This window comes from Zerene cesonia, chromosome 6 (genome assembly GCF_012273895.1).
Source record: "Zerene cesonia ecotype Mississippi chromosome 6, Zerene_cesonia_1.1, whole genome shotgun sequence".
NCBI lineage: Eukaryota > Metazoa > Arthropoda > Insecta > Lepidoptera > Pieridae > Zerene > Zerene cesonia.
Window position 1 is genome coordinate 1668913 of NC_052107.1, and position 21206 is coordinate 1690118.

General features: G+C 34.3%; 1 protein-coding gene across 1 annotated transcript in view; it reads left to right on the forward strand.

Annotated features, from left to right (window-relative positions):
• Nucleotides 1-9997: 9997 nt before the first annotated feature.
• LOC119840573 (RYamide receptor-like) overlaps nt 9998-21206 on the forward strand; it is a 25050-nt gene continuing 13841 nt past the window's right edge. Inside the window, exons 1-4 of the mRNA XM_038367260.1 lie at nt 9998-10641; nt 12388-12586; nt 16181-16249; nt 17075-17233. Coding sequence (XP_038223188.1) covers nt 9998-10641; nt 12388-12586; nt 16181-16249; nt 17075-17233 — 1071 coding nt within the window. The remainder of the gene's footprint in view (nt 10642-12387; nt 12587-16180; nt 16250-17074; nt 17234-21206) is intronic.

Here is a 21206-nt window from a genome sequence, read left to right on the forward strand (position 1 = left end):
GGAATAAATAGAATTTAAATCCACATGACCGAACTATTTTAAAACCTAACCACAAATGGGCTAATGAGATATTGACACACATTTCACATGAGTAACGTGGTGAAGCGTTGCTAGTCTCAAAACAATTAATTTATGTGAACGCACCTTAACGTCTATACATTATATGATCGTCGTAAAATTACCTTCGAGTCATTTGCTGTATCAAATGGGATTTTTCGTAGTGTTAGGCCATTCGTTAGATACATAATTTCTTTATTACAACCTTCTGTGACGCAGTTTCGTTTGGTAGTTTTCTCAAACGATGAATATAAAAATAATATTTTTTAGCGATTTCTTGATCGGTTTTTGTTGAACATTATTATCAAAAAGACTTGAAGCGTTTTAGGAAATTTGTCCCTGATTGATGTACTATTAAAACATGAATTATATAAATATTATAATAACGTTACCCAAAACACATATACTCTTTATTGATAGACGACCCAACGTTTATTTCCTATTATTTTAAATCCTCTCTCCTATTTTTTTAACAAAAAATAATAAAATTTACGAGAACAAAGTGGAAATTCGATAAGAGCTTAAGCAAAGAGCTTGAAAAATAAAGATTAAAATCTATTAAATCACCCATTTTTAAAACTTTTCAAAACCTTTTTCGGTCAATATCCAGATGACGGGCTGGGCTGAAAATAGCAATGTTCAGATGAAGTATTTAATACGAATCTTATATTTGGAGGGTTTTCACGGAATCCAATAGTCAGCATAAAATAAACATTCTTATATTATTATACAGTATTCATAAAATATTCTATAGTGGAATTATAAAAGTACATATGTATGTAGGAAAAAGGAAAATGGTTGTTCCTCGCCGCTTCAGCCGTGGGCAGAAACACGTGTAAAACCTTTATCAAACTAACCAAACTACGGCGTCTGCGTGACACCATGTGAGGTGACGTTCAAGTATTGAAAAAATGCAATAGCCATATTCGATTTGTATAGCTACTGAAGTAAATAAATTATGGAACTATCATAACTTTTCACCATTAACCCTAAAAACTTATTGGACCAAAATGAAAGCTTTCGCAACAAACAACTTCATAAAATCTTTCTCAGTGTGGAATCCAACTTATCAAACGCATTGCAATCGAATCGAGCGATTACAAAAATTTCTGGTCCGTTGCCTAGCATATAGAGCTGGAATTGCTAAAAGCAGTATTAGTTACATCGACAGACTCAAACACTTCAATATGATGAGCTTGAAAACTCGTCGTACAGTGTCGGATATAGTTTTACTATATAAAATAATTAACCATAATATTGTCGCTCCTGATTTATTACGTAGGGTCATCAATGTCCCTGCCAGGATTCCTCGCTATCCTTGCGCTATACTGAGAACTCCTCCATTTCGAACTAATTTAGGTAAACATTCTCCAATAGTCAGACTTACCCATGAGTACAACGTCGTTGCAGCAAAGTCACGTGAAATTGATATATTTCATAATTCACTTGCAGTATTCAAACGTATTGTTGGTAATTGCTTCAATAATATATAAAAAATGTTTAAGTCTTGTTAACATTAAATCAGTTTAAATATAACAGTAAAATAAGTTATCACTATTGTTAATGTAATTTTTTTTTCTCTTAAATATTTTTATAATCCGTGCAAATATATTTGTGATTGTTGTAATTTCCTTTAAGTAAAGAGCCATATTTTGTTATTATATACAAGCAATTTTAGAATTAAGAGTATCAGAATATGTATTCTTTGTTGGAAATTCTAAAATAAAAAATAAAATAAAATAAATAAAATAAAATCTCATGATTACACTCCACAATACAACTATATAACTCGGGAAGACAAAACCACATATAAATTACTAGCTCCGCCCCGCGGTTTAACCCGCGTAAGTCCGTATCCCGTAGGAATATCGGGATAAAAAGTTGTCTATGTGTTATTCCAGTTGTCCAGCTGTCTACGTACCAAATTTCAATGCAATCGGTTCAGTAGTTTTTGCGTGAAAGAGCAACAAACATATACACATCCTTACAAACTTTCACATTTATAATATTAGTAGGATTCCCAATACATATCAGATTTCTCATCACCTATCGAATAACAGTGACTAGATATAAAATCTGTTAATTCACCCTAAGGGTTCAAAGTCTTTTCGAAGGTTCATCTTTAGATATTAGGTGATAATAGGTTTTTGGATGAGAAGCTTCGTCAATCCTACTCTTACAAATGGTTATTTTGTAGCACTTGAAATATTTATTTCATAGATCTGATGTTTAATTCATGTATCCCTAAGCTGCGACCGTCTGGTCATTCAACTGGAGTTTGAAATCCAGATCGACGTAGGCAAAGTAGAATTAGGACTTTTGCAAATGATGAATGAATGAAATGAATGAAAATTCTTTATTGCGTAAAAAATTTTTAAAAAATGATGTGAATGTCTATTCCTATTGTTTCCAAGCGCAGCATTTAATCGGGATAATAATATCCTATCACCCAAGTCGGCTCATACCCTGTATACTCATACGTTTGTATAGCAATTTTCATCAAAATTCCGTTCAGCGGTTTCAACGTGATTGACGGACAAACATCGAAACAAACAAACTTTCACATTTATAATATTACTGTGATCTTGTTTTTGTCATTGCTGGATGTATACTGCGAGGGATTTACACACTCAAAAAATAACGCGAAGTGGACGACAGATTGTCGCGGCTACGGTTTGTCGTAGCATTAGGTGAAGTTGCGACTGTGGGGCTGTGAGCAGCAAGTCAAGCAAGCAAGCATACCGCGTGGGGTCGCAGACGAATCCAACAAGTACCCATGGCCCCTTCATCAATGCGGAATACAGTGGGGTTTTAGTCGGTAGGAATCCGACATAACCCGCGGCCTCTTTCCCGGTTCCCGGGGGTCGTGGGTATTTATGCAAGATTTCCCCACTTAAAAAAAAGCATACCGGGTACGTACCTAACTGAGATCCTGGGAACTTCTCAATAGTTTCGCTGAAATAGGCTACCACCAACGAAGTAATAGGGTATTCATACATAGTACTTGTCAGAATTCGTCATGTTAAAAAAAGACGGTTCTATTTATTGAAATCTGCAGCAATCATGATCTTTTTATATAGTTTAAAAATTCAAATTTGAATTTAAATGTAAATTAATTTTTTCTAATACATTATTAATTTTGTTGTTATTTGAATATTTTTTTATGTTATATGAAAAGTATTCATATATTTAGGGACTAAATAATGAGTAAAATTTTTATTATCATAACTGAAATGTTTAGTAGGTATGGTTATAACTAGTATATAATTCTTAATTTCATCGTCTTTATAAGTTAATGTAAATGATTTAAATTGAATTATATACCCGTGAATTCTATAAATAAGTACTCTACAGCACTTCTATAGTGCTACAATCTTTTAGCACTTGGATGAAATGAAAGGTAAATGACATTTTGTTTCTAGACAGTGGCAAATGCTTTGTCTTGTATTATTTTGGAAAAAGATACTGTAACCCAGTGTTACAGTTGTTTTCAAAAACTATGAAACATAAGTCTGACATATCTTAGAATTTGTTATATAATATAATCATACGACCTGTAACCTGCGGCGTCACTCGCGTGGTACCCGGTTTGAAAAGTAGCCTATGTGCTAATCCATACTATTGTCTATCTCTGTTCCAAACTTTATACAAATATGATAAGCTGTTTTCGTGTGAAACAGTAACAAATATCCTTAAAACCAGCTATATATCCATCCTTACAAACTTTCGCGTTTATTGTGTGAGTAGGATTATAAATTACCTATCCCATCAATTACTTATCATGATTATGATCGAGGTTTTGATAAAATACGAGTATATTCGTTTTGTTTTCGTAAAAGGTTTGTGGGTTGTAAAGAATGAAGGTACATTTAAGTATTTGTTACTGAGAATACAACGCCTACACTTGAAGTAAAATATGAAGACATATAATGAGCTTGGGCTGCGGTGATTTATAACATTCCATCCCCTTTTATAATCTTAGGTTGCCAGTTGTGACCTTTAAGATAAATCAAGAGAAAATGACATGTCGTTGTCAATTACTAGCTGCGCCCTGCGGTTTCACCCGCGTAAGTCTGTGTTCCGTAGAAATATCGGGATAAAAAGTGCCTATGTTTTATCCCAGTTGTCCAGCTACGTACCATATTTAATGTAACAAACATACACATACACATGCATCCATCCTCATAAGCTTTCGCATTTATTATATTAGTAGGATAGGATAGTAGGATATAACATACACATAGGATATAACATACCTCAGGCTTAAAAGCGATAAGTCGGGGTTCAAGACCGGGTGAGCGTGCAGGAAATAAATTATATTTCAATTTATATGCACAGGATTACATCACCACTGCTCGAAACGGTGAAGAAAAATCGTGGGGAAATCGGCAATTAAAAGTTCGATGACATGTGACATCTGCAAACTCGCACTTAGCCAGCGTAGTGGATTATGGGCTGAACCCTTATAGGAGGTCTGTGACCCTGCAGTGGAAACGTTTATTGGCTGATGATGATTAACTAGCGACCTGCCCTGCTGTTGCTTGGTTTAGAAGAACACTTAAATAGGCATAGACAGACAGAACTTAAATACTGCGGTGCTCATTTGTTGTAAAATTACCTCACAAAGCATCTTGGATCAGTAAATTATCCAGATCGCAAAATACATCTTATGACTTTGATGAAACGCTCTCGACTCCTTGTAATAGTCATAGAAATGGCAAACATAGTGCAATTCATTATATAGCCCACACGCTATTCCGCCTCGGCGTTGTGGAAATGAAGAAAACCTATGACACATTCTGAATGTTAATTGGTTTATCAAAACATGGCATGGTACGACGGATAGGTTTAAAATTCATACCACATATTTTGTAAACGACTTCACCGCCCATTAAGTATATAGGATAAGAAAGTATTGGTAGTGGGAATAAAGGATTTGAAAGGATACGGACCTCAGGTGTCCTGTAACACTAGCACACATTTTTTTTTTTTTTTATGTCACAGTCGGCAATGGAGCTGGTAGAACGCCTGATGGTAAGCGCTACCACCGCCCATGAACATTTGTAGAGACGATTACAGACCTTACGCCTCTACAAATGGATTGCCGACATTATATTGGGAAGGGATTAAGAAAGGATTGGCGAGAGGAATAAAGGAAAGGACTGGGAAGGGGAAGGAAAAGGACATGGGCCTCCGGCTCCCCCACTCACCGAACGAAACTCAGCAGAATGCTATTTCACGTCGGTCTTCTGTGGGGGTGTGGTACTTCCCCGGTGCGAGCTGGCCCAATTCGTGCCGAAGCGTGCTCGACTACCACATACAAATGTAATTAGTTGACCGAATAGCTTCTTTAAGGTTGTAATTAATGTAAAATTCTATTGTAACTCGCAAAGTAACGAAAAATGTTAATCTGAACATCATGTAGATATTGTTCTATGGAAAAATATAATTAGGAAATCCTTTATTATATAAGTGATGAACATTATGTAATGACGTACAGAAACTATAATCATTATGTAATGAGTGACATCACATGAGATCTAGGAATGAGATCACATGGTAGGTATCAGCTTTAATAAGAAACGAATCATAAAAATCGGTTCATCCAATAAAAAGGTATGACTCACAAACACAAAAATACAATCTAATTGATAACCTCCTTCTTTTTTGAAGTCGGTTGGAAAGAAAATTTTCTCTGAGATTTCTCTTATAAGTGTCCAGAGTATATCATACAAATAGCTTCCAACGAAGCTTGTAAAAATATTCAATAAGCAATCGAAAGTACGCGCTAACAAAATTATCACAAACAATTTGATTAAAGGAAAACTCCAAGAAATGCGATCGGAATATTCATTAAGGATGAAATGGATTTCAGATACTTACGCCTGGGACACGAAATAAGTCTGTCTAATGACTATGAAATAAACATCTTTATGGAATATCTTGTTTAGAAGCTGACTCACAGTGGAAGCGTGCTAGGCCTACAACCTATGCAAATAAAAAAAAAGCTCATAATTAAAACTCTTTTTTGTTTTTTTTTATTTCTTACCGTACAGTCACTTGAATGTGCCACAGAGTAGAGAGAGCATAGAAAAAAATGGGTGGAAGGCGCGAAATTTAATTTTGCACAGATAATGAATTTCACAGACAAAATATATAACTATAATAGAAACTGTATGTTAATGTGAGTGAAGATAACACGTAATCTTTGCTCCAATAACAAGAAACTTCTTTTGTCGTGTTTAAATTTTTCGGTCGTTTAAAAGTTAAAGTCTTTTTAACTGAATTAAAAGGCTATATATTGAATTTGTTAAAGAAAAAACTATAATAAGTTACTAACAATTCAAGAACAAGATAATTAGTGTTACAATTTGTATTCGCCTCATTATTCATAATTGTATGTCCAACTGAAACAATACAAGAATAAGAATTTCTAGAGAAATCTTTCGAACGTGTCCTATTAAAACAACAGTGCTATAAGACTTATGCTGCTTTTAGCTGTCATCTCGTAAGAGGCTATGACAAATCGATAGATGTTTCCTTATTCACAATAATATATTTCTTATCACATTCTAATAAATCAAACTACCTGAGTTGTGACAGCCGCGACATTTTTTGGATTTTACTAAGATATCAGATGTGTTATACTACTGTTCGCTGTGTCTTGTCGAAAGCAGTGGCTCAGAGGTGAGGACTTAAACTCGATCAGGGTTTCGAGACCAGGCAAGCGTAAAGGAAATAAATAAAACTTTCAATTTATCTGCGCATGTGGATAACCTCACCACTGCACAAAACAGTAAAGGAAAACATCGTGGTGTAACCGGCATGTCCAAGAATTAAAAGTTAGACGACATGTGACATCTAAGAACTCACCCTTGGTCAGGTATTATAGCCTGAACCCTCATGGAAGATCAGTGTCCAAGCAGTGGGAACATATGTGGGCTGATGATGATGCTACCTTTTTATACAGTGACCATTTTCCCCTGCTAGTGTGATCTAAATGATCCGTATTCTATTGTAAAAGGTAAAATAAATTTATCATTTCAAAAATAAATAATTCATAATTTCAGGCGCCATCTAGCTAGAAATGTCCCAAACTCCTGCAAACAAATAGCGAGTGTCAAACAAATGCACTTATTATTCATAACGGACCTCGAATAGTCCGCATGACTTCTACTGAATAGAACCTATATTCGACTAAAGGTCGGAACTGCGAAGACTAACATTCCATCGTGTTCCCTATTCACAGTGCAGCGCAAAAGCATATTAATTAAGGCTGGCCGTGCCGCGCGGTTTCCCCAGATGAAGCCAAGTATTTCTATAGCTTATGTGTTATTTTGGTGAAATAACTACATCACTGCCCAGTATCATCAAAATCCGGTTAGTAGTTATTGCGTGAAAGAGTAAAAAATTACACATCCATCCTCACCATTTTTTCACCCACGTAAGTCCGTATCCCATAGGAATATCGGGATAAAAAGTTGTCTATGTGTTATTCCAGTTGTCCAGTTGTCTACGTACCTTTCATTGCTATCGGTTCAGTAGTCTTTGCGTGAAAGAGCAACAAACACACACATACATCCTTACAAACTTTCGTATTTATAATATTAGTAGGATAGGAAGTAGGAAGAAGGATTATTTATTAGTAATAATGAACCCTTCATTGTGAAGATTTTAATTTATATATATATATATATATATATAATAAGTTAACTGATTTTAATGTTTTGCACAAAGCTTTCAGTTTATTAGATAATGTCAATTTTAGGGAAGACTTATTTTTAACCTAACTTTGTGACAATTTTCATCAAATTTGTTCCGCAGTTTCGGTGTAATCGGAACATATATACAAATAAAAGTAAAAGCTACGTAAGTATGGTATAAGTACATTTATAAATGTCAGACTATTTGAGTACGGAAATAAGAGAAGTAGGCAACTCCATGTCACGAGAATTCTTATAATAAAGACTTTATATTATTACGTATGAAGTTGTTCCACGATTACATTGTGTATCACAATTCAGAGATTCAAGCTAGAGATATTTATAATAATAACAGTATAAATTGTATGTTACTTACAGTTAAAGACATTAATTTCTCAGAAGTTTACATTTTAATATCTTATAGAGAAATACGATTATTTAAAATCAAATTTTATCGCTCAGCGTTAGAAGTACGGCTAATAAAAGAAATTATAAATAACATTAAATTAAGGGTAATTGTACTAACATAACTTTAAATTCACATTTTTATTGTTTAATCAAAAGTACCTTATTTTTAAGGTTATTTGGCCTCTTATAGTTTGTTTGTTTTTTTTATCAATCTTTATTTAGAATTTTGATTTTGCAGTTTTCGTTATCATACAATAACTAAAACGTTTAATGGGATACTTATTAAATGTCTTGAGACATCACTTGAATAAATCGTGGCTACGTGACTTTTAAAAGAAAGGATTGAATTTAAATAAAAAATGGTTTTTTAGTCCGCGATGGCATGCAATTTATCATGACCTAGATAGTTTGTTGAATTTTTTTATATCATAGTCGTCAGAGACGTTGGTGGGTCGTCTGATGGTTAGCACTACCCCGCCCATTAATATTTGATTAGATTTGTTGATTGCTGACGGCTAAACACATGTGGGTATGTGTTAGCTTACCCGGTGCGAGCTACCCCAATTCCTGCCGAAGAATGCTCGACTCTCACAATAGATATGAGGAATATGGTGGTGCGTAGTGTGTTCAAAAAACGTTTATCTTATTGGTTACTGCTAATGCCGGCTCCGCCTCGGTTGACCTTGGATAACAACAATATAAAATTAGCCTTTGATACTCACAGATAATGTGGTTTTCTATTGTTAGTAGGAGTCGATTCATTAGTTCCAGAGATTGCCTCCTACAACGTCACAAACTCACAAATTTACAAGCTGTCCCTATTTATAATAATAGAATCCGAAGCACTATAAATTGATTGAGGGACGATCGTCTCTTTATTTGTCGATTTAACGGTTTCAGGGTGAATTTGAATGTGACTTAAGTTTACGACTTGAATAAACCCTTCGGGGTGTTATGGGCCGTTTACTTTTCGTTAATTAGGTAGACATTTAGAGGCATGTTTTAGTTTCAATTCAAAAGATATCATGCTTGAACTGAAAATTGAAATATGCATATATAAAGATATAATAGAACGTGAAGAGATCCAAGGAACGGATATTGAGAAAACTCTGTTGCGATAAAGTGTATAAAAGGCGATAATTAAATAGTAATTAAAACATGGCCGGGCTGAACGGGATTGATGAACATAGCTGCCCGCCCCGGATCCGCCCGTGGATTTGTACTGGATTTTTTATTTGACACGAGAGTTTTATATTTAAGACAATTTCTTACAGTTAGATAGTTGTCAACAGCCAGTAGCAAGTTCGCTCAAAAACATTATTCGAAGGGAGGCGGGAAGGACAGCTAGCATATATGTAAATTTCTTAAGGTATTTTACTGGTTTACTAATGATAAAAATTTTTGTTAAACAATGACTTAGTCGGTCAAATCATTCTCCTTTAGGCACTATAGGTTATGTAAGTTTAGAAAATATAGGTATATTTAAAAATTACTGAGATTACAGTGATAGTTACCTCTATACTTAATGCTGCTGTGCTTTAGGCTGAAATTATAGTTTGAATTAATACACTCATACTTCATTGTCCTTTTGTAATATTTCAGATTTTATGTAACTACGTAAAATCAAAATAAGAGTAACTCTCTTACTTATTCCATATATAATCTCTGAATAAAAATCTAATAATAAATCATTTAGTGGTTGTTTTAATAAAAACCATTTTTGAAATTTACGGCAATTTTCTTTTTACGAATGAATATCCCATTTAACACAGTTTACTCTTTGCAGGTACATAAATGGAACGCAAACGAAAAGCCTGTAATCAAGAGTGATGTTCTATTCAACTGAATTTGTTAACGAGAACAAAACGCAAGATTATACTGAGCTATGCGACCCGATGGTTTGCGCACAAAATGGGAACTTCACTTGGAACGACACCTATGGAAATTTCACAAGATTCCTCCCATACTCCTGCAAGACGACGAAATCTGAAGTGTTCTTCACGTCATTTACGTTTCACTTTTGTGTATACTTCATGTACAGTGTGATATTCGTGATCGCCCTTTTCGGAAATGGCCTAGTGTGTTTCGTTGTACGGACTTCGCCGCGAATGAAAACTGTGACGAACTTTTTCATTGCGAATTTGGCCATTGGTGACATTATGATGACCATATTCTGCGTTCCATTTTCCTTTGTGTCGATGCTAGTGTTACGCTACTGGCCGTTTGGGGCTGTGATGTGCAAAATAGTGAACTTCTCGCAAGCGGTGTCTGTGCTTGTTAGTGCGTATACACTGTTAGCTATATCTGTGGATAGGTATATAGTGATAATGCAGCCGTTGAAGCCTCGATTGGGCAAGGCCGCGGCGAAAATGGTAATATTATGCGTGTGGTGTGGGGCCATGGCGACGGCGGCTCCAATACTCATAGTATCACGCTTGCAGAGGCCCTCCATTTGGCATGAGGTTTGTGAACTGTGAGTATAACATTGAATAAACATAATATAAGACTTTGAGTCGTACGTAGAAGTGATATTACAGGGAAGTAAACAAGATTCTCAGCAAGAAGCTCAGCTTTCCGTGTTAGAATATTCGATTTGATCTAATGTGTTATTTTATCACATTGTATGAGAGAATGATAATATTTCAAACCTAAATAAAACATTATGAAATCTCGAAAATAATATAGTGTGCAATTTTAATAAAATTCTTGATAAAAAATGGATGTTAAAATAACAATATCATTTGTAAGAATAGTCATTTAGTTAATGAATTCTGAAATAAAAAACAACCGTGCCATAAAATTCTTAATCACCACTTTATCATAAAGATAATACACAACGGGACAATAATTATAAACGCCTTGGATGAGACTTAAGTCAGCCATATTGCATTCTTAGTATCCTCATCCTATTATTTATACGAAAGTGTGTTTTTGTCTTTTCTCCACGTCGTAACGGAGCGATTTCATGGTATGATTTTTGTGTTTGGAGATAGGCCGGAGGCTAAAGAGTGGCATTACCACATGAGTCGGTGAGATATCTCATTCGCATGCAAATGTCCTTTTCACATGCGTTTAGACGCGGACGGAAAGTCAATTATAATAAATATAAAACATGTAACTTTCACTTTTTGTAGTTGCTATTTATAAATATTCCTCAGTTCTTCATGTGGTGTGGAAAAATTAACATTTATACTCTTAATAATTGCTTGGGGCATTAATTAATCGACACTCAGTAATAAACTCGCTACTCATTTATACATTTCATTCCGGAAATTTTATAGATCAATTTACCTTGAAGAGTTTTGGGAAAAAGTTAATTTGAGAATTTCAGAGTGCATCAATTATGATCCCAAATAAGGTATACATATACAGCCTGACTATTTGTATTGTCCGAATAAATTATGTTAATTTATTTGGATTTTTTTTTATAATGCTGGATAATTGTAGTAATTAAGGGATGGGAATGAACTTATTTAATGGTTTCAGTGTAAAAATACGTTAGCGAGATTGCGTGTTAGATTCAATTTAAACCACCATATTCGTATCGTATAAATTATTAGCTTTTGCGCCCCCAGCTTCACCCGCGTAGTGAAGGAAAATATAGACAGTCTCTGGATAATTTTACGCATAGTCCCTGTTCTAGGGTAAAAGTATCTTATGCCCTTTCTCCACAGAGTATCTCTGTACCAAATTTTATCAGCTCAGTGGTTAAAGACAAGCTGACAGACAGAGAGATAGACATAGTAACTCTCCGGATAGTACCCAGATAAATAGATTCACACTTATATACCTAATAAAAGTGTGTATATTAGAATTGTGAGTTTATATGTTAAAGTATTAACTTATATGAAACCAAAAAACCTTAGTATACATTGGTATACTGTTTGAGTATAACTCGTTACTTAACAAAACTGTCTACTTTCAGAATTCTTACAAAGAGGATAAATTATTCTAGGGGATCAATATCAATATCAATATCCGACTTAATTAAAAACTCTAAAAAATATTTTGGTATAGACTTTAATAACTGGATATAACCGTCCCTTGAATATAAAACTGGTCTCTACGTTTTTTTAAACGATTTATAAAAATAAAATTACCATGCATGTAAATAAGCAGACAGCGCATTTGTAGAAGTCACAGGCTTATCATCAGGAGTGAGAGAACAATTCACCAACCTGCGCCAGTTTGCCTTGTTAACACAGAAAATCTTTTCCAGAGACGTCTGCACAGAAATTTGGTCGACGCCTAAGCAAAGCGAACATTACACCTGCGCACTGCTCACCCTGCAGTTTGCATTACCCCTCGCGGCGCTGGTGTGTACGTATGCGAGGATCGCGTATGTGGTCTGGGGGGTCAGACCGCCTGGAGAAGCAGAGATGATCAGGGACTCGAGGATGCAGCTTTCTAAGAGGAAGGTGAGAGTTTTATTATGTTTTTTTATTTAATATTAATATTATTATTTAAATTGACCAATGACAGTAGCTGTCCCCTCTTAACTGTGTAACTAAATACACTCTAGAAACTGCTTCCTGAACCGGTTGTTTTTTTTCTGTATTATGTCAATTCGATAGCGCTAAACACGAAGTCTAGGTGAATGTTAAATGTTTGAGTTTGAGTTTGAAGCTTTGGTAATTAGAACTTTTATGATTTAGGGATAATCTATTACAAGAAATATTTATAGTCTACTATAATATATAAATTGATGTAAAATTGATTATAATTTTGAAATACAATGTATGCACGTTGTACAGGTGTTGTTGACAGTCAAGGTTAAATGTAAATGAAAATTAATTGTACTTCATATTTAATGCAATTTTATTATATCTTTATTGACTAAAAAAATCCTAATGCTATGGAATATTAGTCTGGCCATAAATTCTGATATAATAAAAACATAATACAATATTACATTTGAATTTGGAATCTTTCATTCTTATATTTATTGAGTTTTCTCATTTTCGCGCCAACTCGTGTTAAATATTAGTGTGATATTAAATTTGAGTGGGCGATAAATAGAACGGAATTGCTGTGATAGCATTACACAAAATAGGAGCCAAATGATATTTTTAAAACACTCCTTGTTATTGGTCTAATGCTTTGTGTACCATACAAAGATCTTCAATGTATGTCAGAAAATGTACTATTCGTACGAAAAAGGGGATCAAAGTATTGAAGATAAGGAAAGTTTTCGATAAAATCTTGTCCGAAAGCGAAGGCTTGTATCTCAGTAAACGACTATTATGTGAATATACCTAGAACCGTCCAGCGTATTTTCAAAGATGACTTCAGACTCCTCGCTTATAAGAGAGCCAGTTATTAAACTGTAATTTACAAATGAATAGGGTGAATAAAACAACTTCTTAAGCCGTACGCAAAGAGACGTTAAAGAAAAACTTATTTACTTTCGAGACTTTTCTGCTAATGAGGTATCTTTTAACAATATCTATGGCCAGACTAAGTATTTTCAATCCTACTTCCTACTAATATTATAAATGCGAAAGTTTGTAAGGATGTGTGTGTGTTTGTTTTTCTTTCACGCAAAACCTAATGAACCGATTGCAATGAAAGTTGGTACGTAGGCAGCTGGACAACTGGAATAACATATAGGAATCTTTTGATCCCGATATTCCGACAGGATATGGACTTTCGCGGGTGAAACCGCGGGGCGCAGCTAGTTATTCATATATTTTAAGCCTGTTTATTTGCTGCCAAACTGCAGATAAATTGAAGTCAACAAAACCTTAGGATTTATCTTTTTAAAATATGAAGCACTTAATAATAAAAACCATTTAGGAGCACATCATTCCTAGGACCTGGCGATGATATTCGATTTTGTAATAAATTAAATTTTAAAAGTGGATAAAAATGGGGCTTGTGAATAAAGTACTTTTTAATTTGAAAACTGAAAGCTTTCAAATGCAAGTACCATCAAGAGGTGACAATTAAAAGTGAAGTCCCTTGTCCCCTAGTGGGTTATGGGCCAGATGAATTACATCTGTTCCACTGATCGATTTTCTTTATGGACTAGTAGGTCATTTTTATATTTGAGTCCTCACCTGGAATTGAAGCCGAACCCCTAGATTAATCCCTAGTACTTGAATAAAAAAATAATAATTGTGGTCTGTACTATTTACAAATTCAAGTGCAGTTATTATATTTTTCAATAAGTATGCATCCCTCTTAGAATTTAGCAAATATTTTAAAAAAATATTCGGAAATATTTCATATCACAGAAAGAGTATTGGATGAACGTCATGTTTACTTCAAACATATTTGTACTCGATACTGTGAATGATGGATCGGCCTACGCTCGGGCCTTTAAGCTATATTTACGAAAATCTTTATGGTAAATAAAATTAAAGTAATAAATATTCATACAGTAAGCAGTGTGTAGAATTCCTACCGTGATGAGCATAAAATCGGAACATCTATGTGTAATCACCATTAACTAGTCAAAATTTGTAGCTAGGATAGTGGGTAGTAATTACATATCATGGTAGTGTTTTGATTACACATGTGACCGCACGTTCCTCACTAAAATTGCCTTTATGTGCTATTCTTTCAAAAAACAAACAAATGTTTCAAAATTTATTCTTATTTTTTTGTTTATAATTATTCTTATTTCTATCTTTTTTCTTGAAATAAACGATGTTCTATTCTATTATATTCCATTTTATTCTATTCTATTTTATTCTATTCTATCTATTCTATTCTATTCTATTCTATTCCATTCTATTCCATAGCGCGCGCACGAGAGGGCATGGCTACAACGCGTCGTCATTGATGTACTACTGTACTTATTTTTCTGTAGTACTACTGTCAATATTCTAGGGTTGATCCTCACTCAATGCTTACTGAGAGAAAAGTGTATTTTATCAAATAAAACGTGTCTCATAATCATATTAATTTGGTTGCCTTAAAATGATGGTAGAGGCTACATTTATTACCAACTCCTTTATTTAAAATGAAATTAAGCCTATAACACTCACAGATAACGTGGCTTTCTATTGAGGAAGTAATTTTAAAATCGGTTCAATAGATTCATATACTGATCCCTTACAACATCACAAACTCACAAATTAACAAACTTTATAATATTAGTATAGAATATACGGTGTCCCGGGTTCGCAAGGTATCCGGGTATGGTAACTTCGGTCATTAATAACAACTAGACACCAAATAGAGCGCGTAAAAATTTTTCACAAAAGTTTCACCTAGGATTTAGATTTAGCGCAATATATTGGTGTAAAAATAAGGGCTTTTAACAGTTTTAAACGAGCTTTATTTACCATATTATTTAAACCGATGCTTCGAACACTATACAGCGAGCGTGGTCACGGGGAGACTAAGATGTAACATGTCTGATAAAACTCTAATTTCTAAATGTATAATACTTCCGTAAAATAAAACACAAGAAAATACTTTATTTTGTTTTTTATTTGGTTCATTAATCGTAAGATTTATTGCTACTGATACATTTAAATACACCTCAAATTATTGCCTATATATATATATATATATATATATATATATATATATATATACATATAACAAGCGTTAGCAATACAATATATATATATATATATATTGTATTGCTAACGCTTGTTTCCACTAGAAACATATCTATGTACAGTTTAAAGGTCATTTTATGTAAAATTTTGTTATATATTAAACATTGTTGTTTTCCGAAATCGGTGAAGAGGTTTTTGAGTTGAATCATAACAAACAAGCAATCAAATCTTTGCAAAATTAGAATGTTATAGTTAGGTCTCTTCAAATATAAATTCACCTCCGTCTCAAATAGCTTAGAAAGCATCTCTGTAGTATTGCAGACATAAGTTATGACTAAAATACTACGCTGATAAGGAAATAAGATAATTAACATCGACCACCTTAGTAATCAACCAGTCATTTATTATATGTTCATTAATTTTTTTTTAACGTAGCTTGGCCCGAGTGAAATAAGTTCTACATAGTTTAAGATGCTTATCAATATATTTTGTTGACAGATGATCAAGATGATGGTAACAGTGGTGACGGTGTTTACAATTTGTTGGCTGCCTCTCAACGTATTTTTAGTAAGTCAACAAATATCCGTCAATGTATTTTAATAAAATAATATAATGAGGACGAGAAACGCAATTAAGTATATTGAAGCCAGCATTACGTGAAATATTTCAAAGACTAACTAATAGAAGATTCATATTAGATCTTATACGTCTTTTCCGCAAAAACCATTGATCAGATTTTAATTATACTTGGCGCGATGAAGCTTATGTAAAAGAATAACAAATGATCTATATAAATACTTAGTTTTGCCAGTGGAATCATCCGAGAGTGAAACCGCGTGGCGCAGCTAGTATAGTCTATAGTATGTCTCAATCCACTCGCTCACGAGTTAACTACTGAGAGACAAACAAAGAAAGAAATGATAACTTATTTTCCAGAAAATATACGTACAATATAAAAAGCAATAACCTGATATTTAATATTTTTATCTATAAATTTTAGTTATTATGTACCATCTTCGTCTATTCGTCAACAAATAAATATCGAAGAAAATTGAAAATGCTTAGAATCTTTTATTTTCCTCTTATCATCGTAACTAATACCTCGTCTACCCATTAATGACATTTCTTATAAATTATCGATAAAACTGGCCAACCAGTAAGTACCGGTAGTAATTATTAATCTCCATCCGCATTATTCATAAATTTTATATATTTAATGAATTTTGTTGTTGGAACATACATAAGGTTTACGCAGAAGTAATCAAAGACATTTAACGTATTGTACAGTATCGCTGTTAAAAAGACGATAACCAATGATATACATCAAGAAATAGATACATTAGATATCATTCAAATACTGTAGATTTGAATATGAAATAACGTGGTGTTTAGATGCTGTGGAGTGCTCACGAAGATGACGAAGAATGGACAGCTTGGCCCGGGATGCCGTACGTGTGGTTCGCGAGCCACTGGCTGGCGATGTCGCACTGCTGCTACAACCCCATCATCTACTGCTACATGAACTCGCGATACCGGCGGGGCTTCCAGCAGGTATATATGTTGAGTCTAGAATCGTGAAATTATCGCCTAGTGTTCCCTTTTTATGTCGTCGTTGACAATGGAGCTGGTGGGTCGCCTGCTTGTAAGCCCTACCATCACTGTTTTTGTGTCGGATTCTCGACTTTAAATTGAAAAGGGATTAAGAAGGATTGATGAGAGGAATAAAGGATAGGACTGGGAAGGGTAAGAAAAAGGATGTGGGTATCCGGCTTCCCCACTGACCGAACAAAATACAGTAGAATGCTTCTATTTCACGCCGGTCTCATGTGAAAGGTCTGAAGTGTACTCGACTTCCACACTAAATACAACAATACAACATATTTATAGTTGATTCTTTAAATTTTTAGGCCAATGATTATAAATTAAGTCATGATATATAATATATAAGTATAGGAAACCGTAATATAAACAGATTTCTATCCTTGAAATAGATTCGATTAACACCACTTATTTCAAATTGCAGCCGCCCACGTAATCTCGGTTAGAGGGAAGTGTCCAACTGTGCACGTGTTTTCGTATTTCTAGTTTCGTTTAAATAATTGAGTCTTGTCAAACGGACAATAACAGTCCCAATATCTAATCTAACTGCTATGGGCCATTTCACAGCATATGGATAACTTCTACCCAATTTTCGTCACTTAAAATGACATTTGATGTTTGAAAACGTGCGATAAATAGTTCGGAATATAGTTTTTTCAAGGAAGAGCCGATAAGAGATACCATTGACACATTTTTGACGTGACAACGTCTTAAATTAGGTTGCGGCTAGGAGTCACTCATGAAAAAGTGTAACGCCCGGTAACGTTACGATGAGTCACCGAACTATGATCGGTCCGCCGCGCGCGCAGCACTAGAGAATTAGGCGCATTGAATCGGCGCGTGCTTGTGTCTGTCTCTGTCTTTTTAGTAAACAAAATATATCTTCTATAGTTAAAATTTGTGCAATTCTTATTTTCATTCAATTCCTTGTTCCTATTGTGCAATTTAATAATATTCATATCAATAAATATTCTACCGACAAAAAGACGTTGTCACGTAAAATCTTCGCCCGTAAAACCGAATTTACAGGCAACCATTTTTTTATATATCAAAAAATTTCTATACAATATTTTGATGTACAATAAATTCTGACAAATGAGAAAAAAACATCCTGAGCTTCTTAGCCCTACTAAGCACAAAACTTTAGCAATTTTACAATCCCACAAAAGTCATGTAAAAAAACAAGCAGTGACAAAAAATCTCTTTACCAAAACTTTACCCAAAATGAGTTTTGGTGTTTTGCAAATTCAACTTTAAGTTACCTGAATAAGGTTTAATTTATTTCATGTGCCAGGTAGCTTAGGTCATAAATATGTAACTTTTGCTACTTGTGAATACACCTTTAAATAATGCTAACAAGCTTGATTTTGCCACATAATTTGTTTCTTTCGACTAGAATTGACGTGACGTTAGTGGCGACAGTTTTAAGTTCATTATATAGGATTACGTACTTAGGTATTCTGCCATGACTTAATTATGCTTGAGCTCAAAATTTAGAGATCTTATAAAGAACAAAGCTTTAAGTTGTACACGTCCTTACTCTAAAAGTTATATCTTAAGAAATTTTACACCTCAGTAAGAAATTATGAAACTGGTCACGAAGTTACCAAACCCCCACAGGAGATCGGCGTGAATTGGTTACATGTGAAACATTCGCGTGTTTCGTTCGTTGATTGGAAAAGCAAGAGCCCCTTACCCTTTTTCTTACCTTCTCCCAGTCCTTTATTCCTTTCGACTATCCTTTCTTTATCCAAATAGTAAATTCTAAGCAGTGGTGCCTCAGTGGTGAGAACCTCGGACTTCAAAGTCGATAAGTCAAGGTTCGAGACCGGGCGAGCGTGCAGGAAATAAATTGATTTATCAATTTATCTACATATGTGGATAACATCACCATTGCTTTAAACATTAAAAGAAAACATCGTGAGGAAACCGGCATGTCCAAGAATCAAAAGTTCGACGACATGTTACATCTCACCAGCGTGGTGGATTATGGCCTGAACCCTCGTAAGAGGCCCGTGTCCCAGCAGTGGGAACATATATGGGCTAATGACGATAATGAGTAAATTCAAAAAGAGGAAGGAATATGTATATGCGCCGAGCATATGTACAGGTAAATACTAAAATGTAAACAGAAATCGGAAACTTGATTCGATTCACGGTTTCTGCTTCACGTGAAATGCTCCATGTATGCGAGTACACTATCGTATACTCACTATCTCGTTTTGTATTTAATATTAAGATTTCTACCATTTGAACCTTTATAAGTTGGCATTTTATTTGAATCCCCTTGCGATACAATTAAAATATGAAAAACATCTTCTGAGACTTTCTGAACTATCGCTAAGGCAATGCAAATTGAACTGACATCTCCTATATTAAATTGTTGAAATAGACATACTGATAGAGTTACTTTCGAATTTATAATATTATTAGGGATAGTGTTCTCAATTTAGGAGGAGGCCTGAGACTTTCCTGGTCTATTCCTTTCTGGAGCAATTATTTCCTTTTCCCTTACCCTTTAAAAACGGGCAACGCAATCGCAGAAGCACTACCTCTGTGAATATTCATTGGCGATGGTGATCGCCTACCATCAGGCGAACCACCGGCACAGTTGCGCATTATTACATAAAAATCATTGTCAAATTATCTAAAAGTATAATATTTTATTCGGATCTCGTGTTCTTAATGTAAAAAAATAATTCAATTGCTAACTGAAATATTGTAAGCAAGGCATTAACATCTTTAATGGATAATTCCGAAGCATATACACACAATATGATTGATTTGTGACGAAAATTGGAGGGACAGATCACTGATTTAATTAATTTCTGCATGAATTGATTGTTTAACTGCTACCGATTGTATGAGAATAATCTATTTTTCACAATTGAGCAAAACGATTTTGTACAAAATTTATTATAATATTCTAGGATATATCTCATGAAAAGTAATAATTAGACAATCGATATTTTTGGAAATGATATATTTCCGATGCTGCTATGACAAAACATAATAAAATTGAAGTTAAGCAACGGTTCACACGGTCTTAAATTGGATGGGTTTTGATTCTGATTTACAATTGATGTTTAGCTTATTTACGAAATCCAGTGACCAACTCGCGTTTAACCGATTTTTTGATCAAAAATGATTACAATCCATTAAGATGTTCTGATGTAACGAACGCTATTTACTTTCATTAGACATACGAATGACGACATACGATGGTGTTCACCGGAAAACTACTGAGCGTTTTATTGCGTGCTACGAATACCATAAAACAACCAATTTAGTGCCAAAGAAACGTATTATGGTCTCATTGCTATCCGACCGTTATTATTTTTTTTTTTTGTTTTTTTTTATAGGTTTATCAACAGTTGTCACATAAGCAATTTTCTCTTTATACATAAACATTAAAAGCAGTGGTGGCTCAGTGGTGAGAACCTCGGACTTCAAAATCGATAAGTCGGTGTTCGAGACCGGGCGAGCGTGCAGGAAATAAATTGATTTTTCAATTTATCTGCACGTGTGGATAACATCACTACTGCTCACGGTGAAGGAAAACATCGTAAGGAAACCAGCATGTCTGAGAATCAAAAGTTCGACGACATGTGACATCTGCCAACCCGCACTTGGCCAGCGTGGTGGATTATGGCCTGAACCCTCATAGGAGGCCTGTGTCCCAGCAATGGGAACATATATGGGCTGATGATGACATAAACATTCACAAAAAATGTGAATAAGACGATATATATACATTTATAAAAGCAATATGTGTGCTCGTAAGAATGTTTCTTGAACCCGTAAGGGTTCAAAGAATTTATGTAATTATTAATTTAGCGTAACAAAAAAATAAATGAGAAGTTAGTAACATTAACATCGTTATATTATCCTACTAATGCTATTCTACTAATATTATAAATGCGAA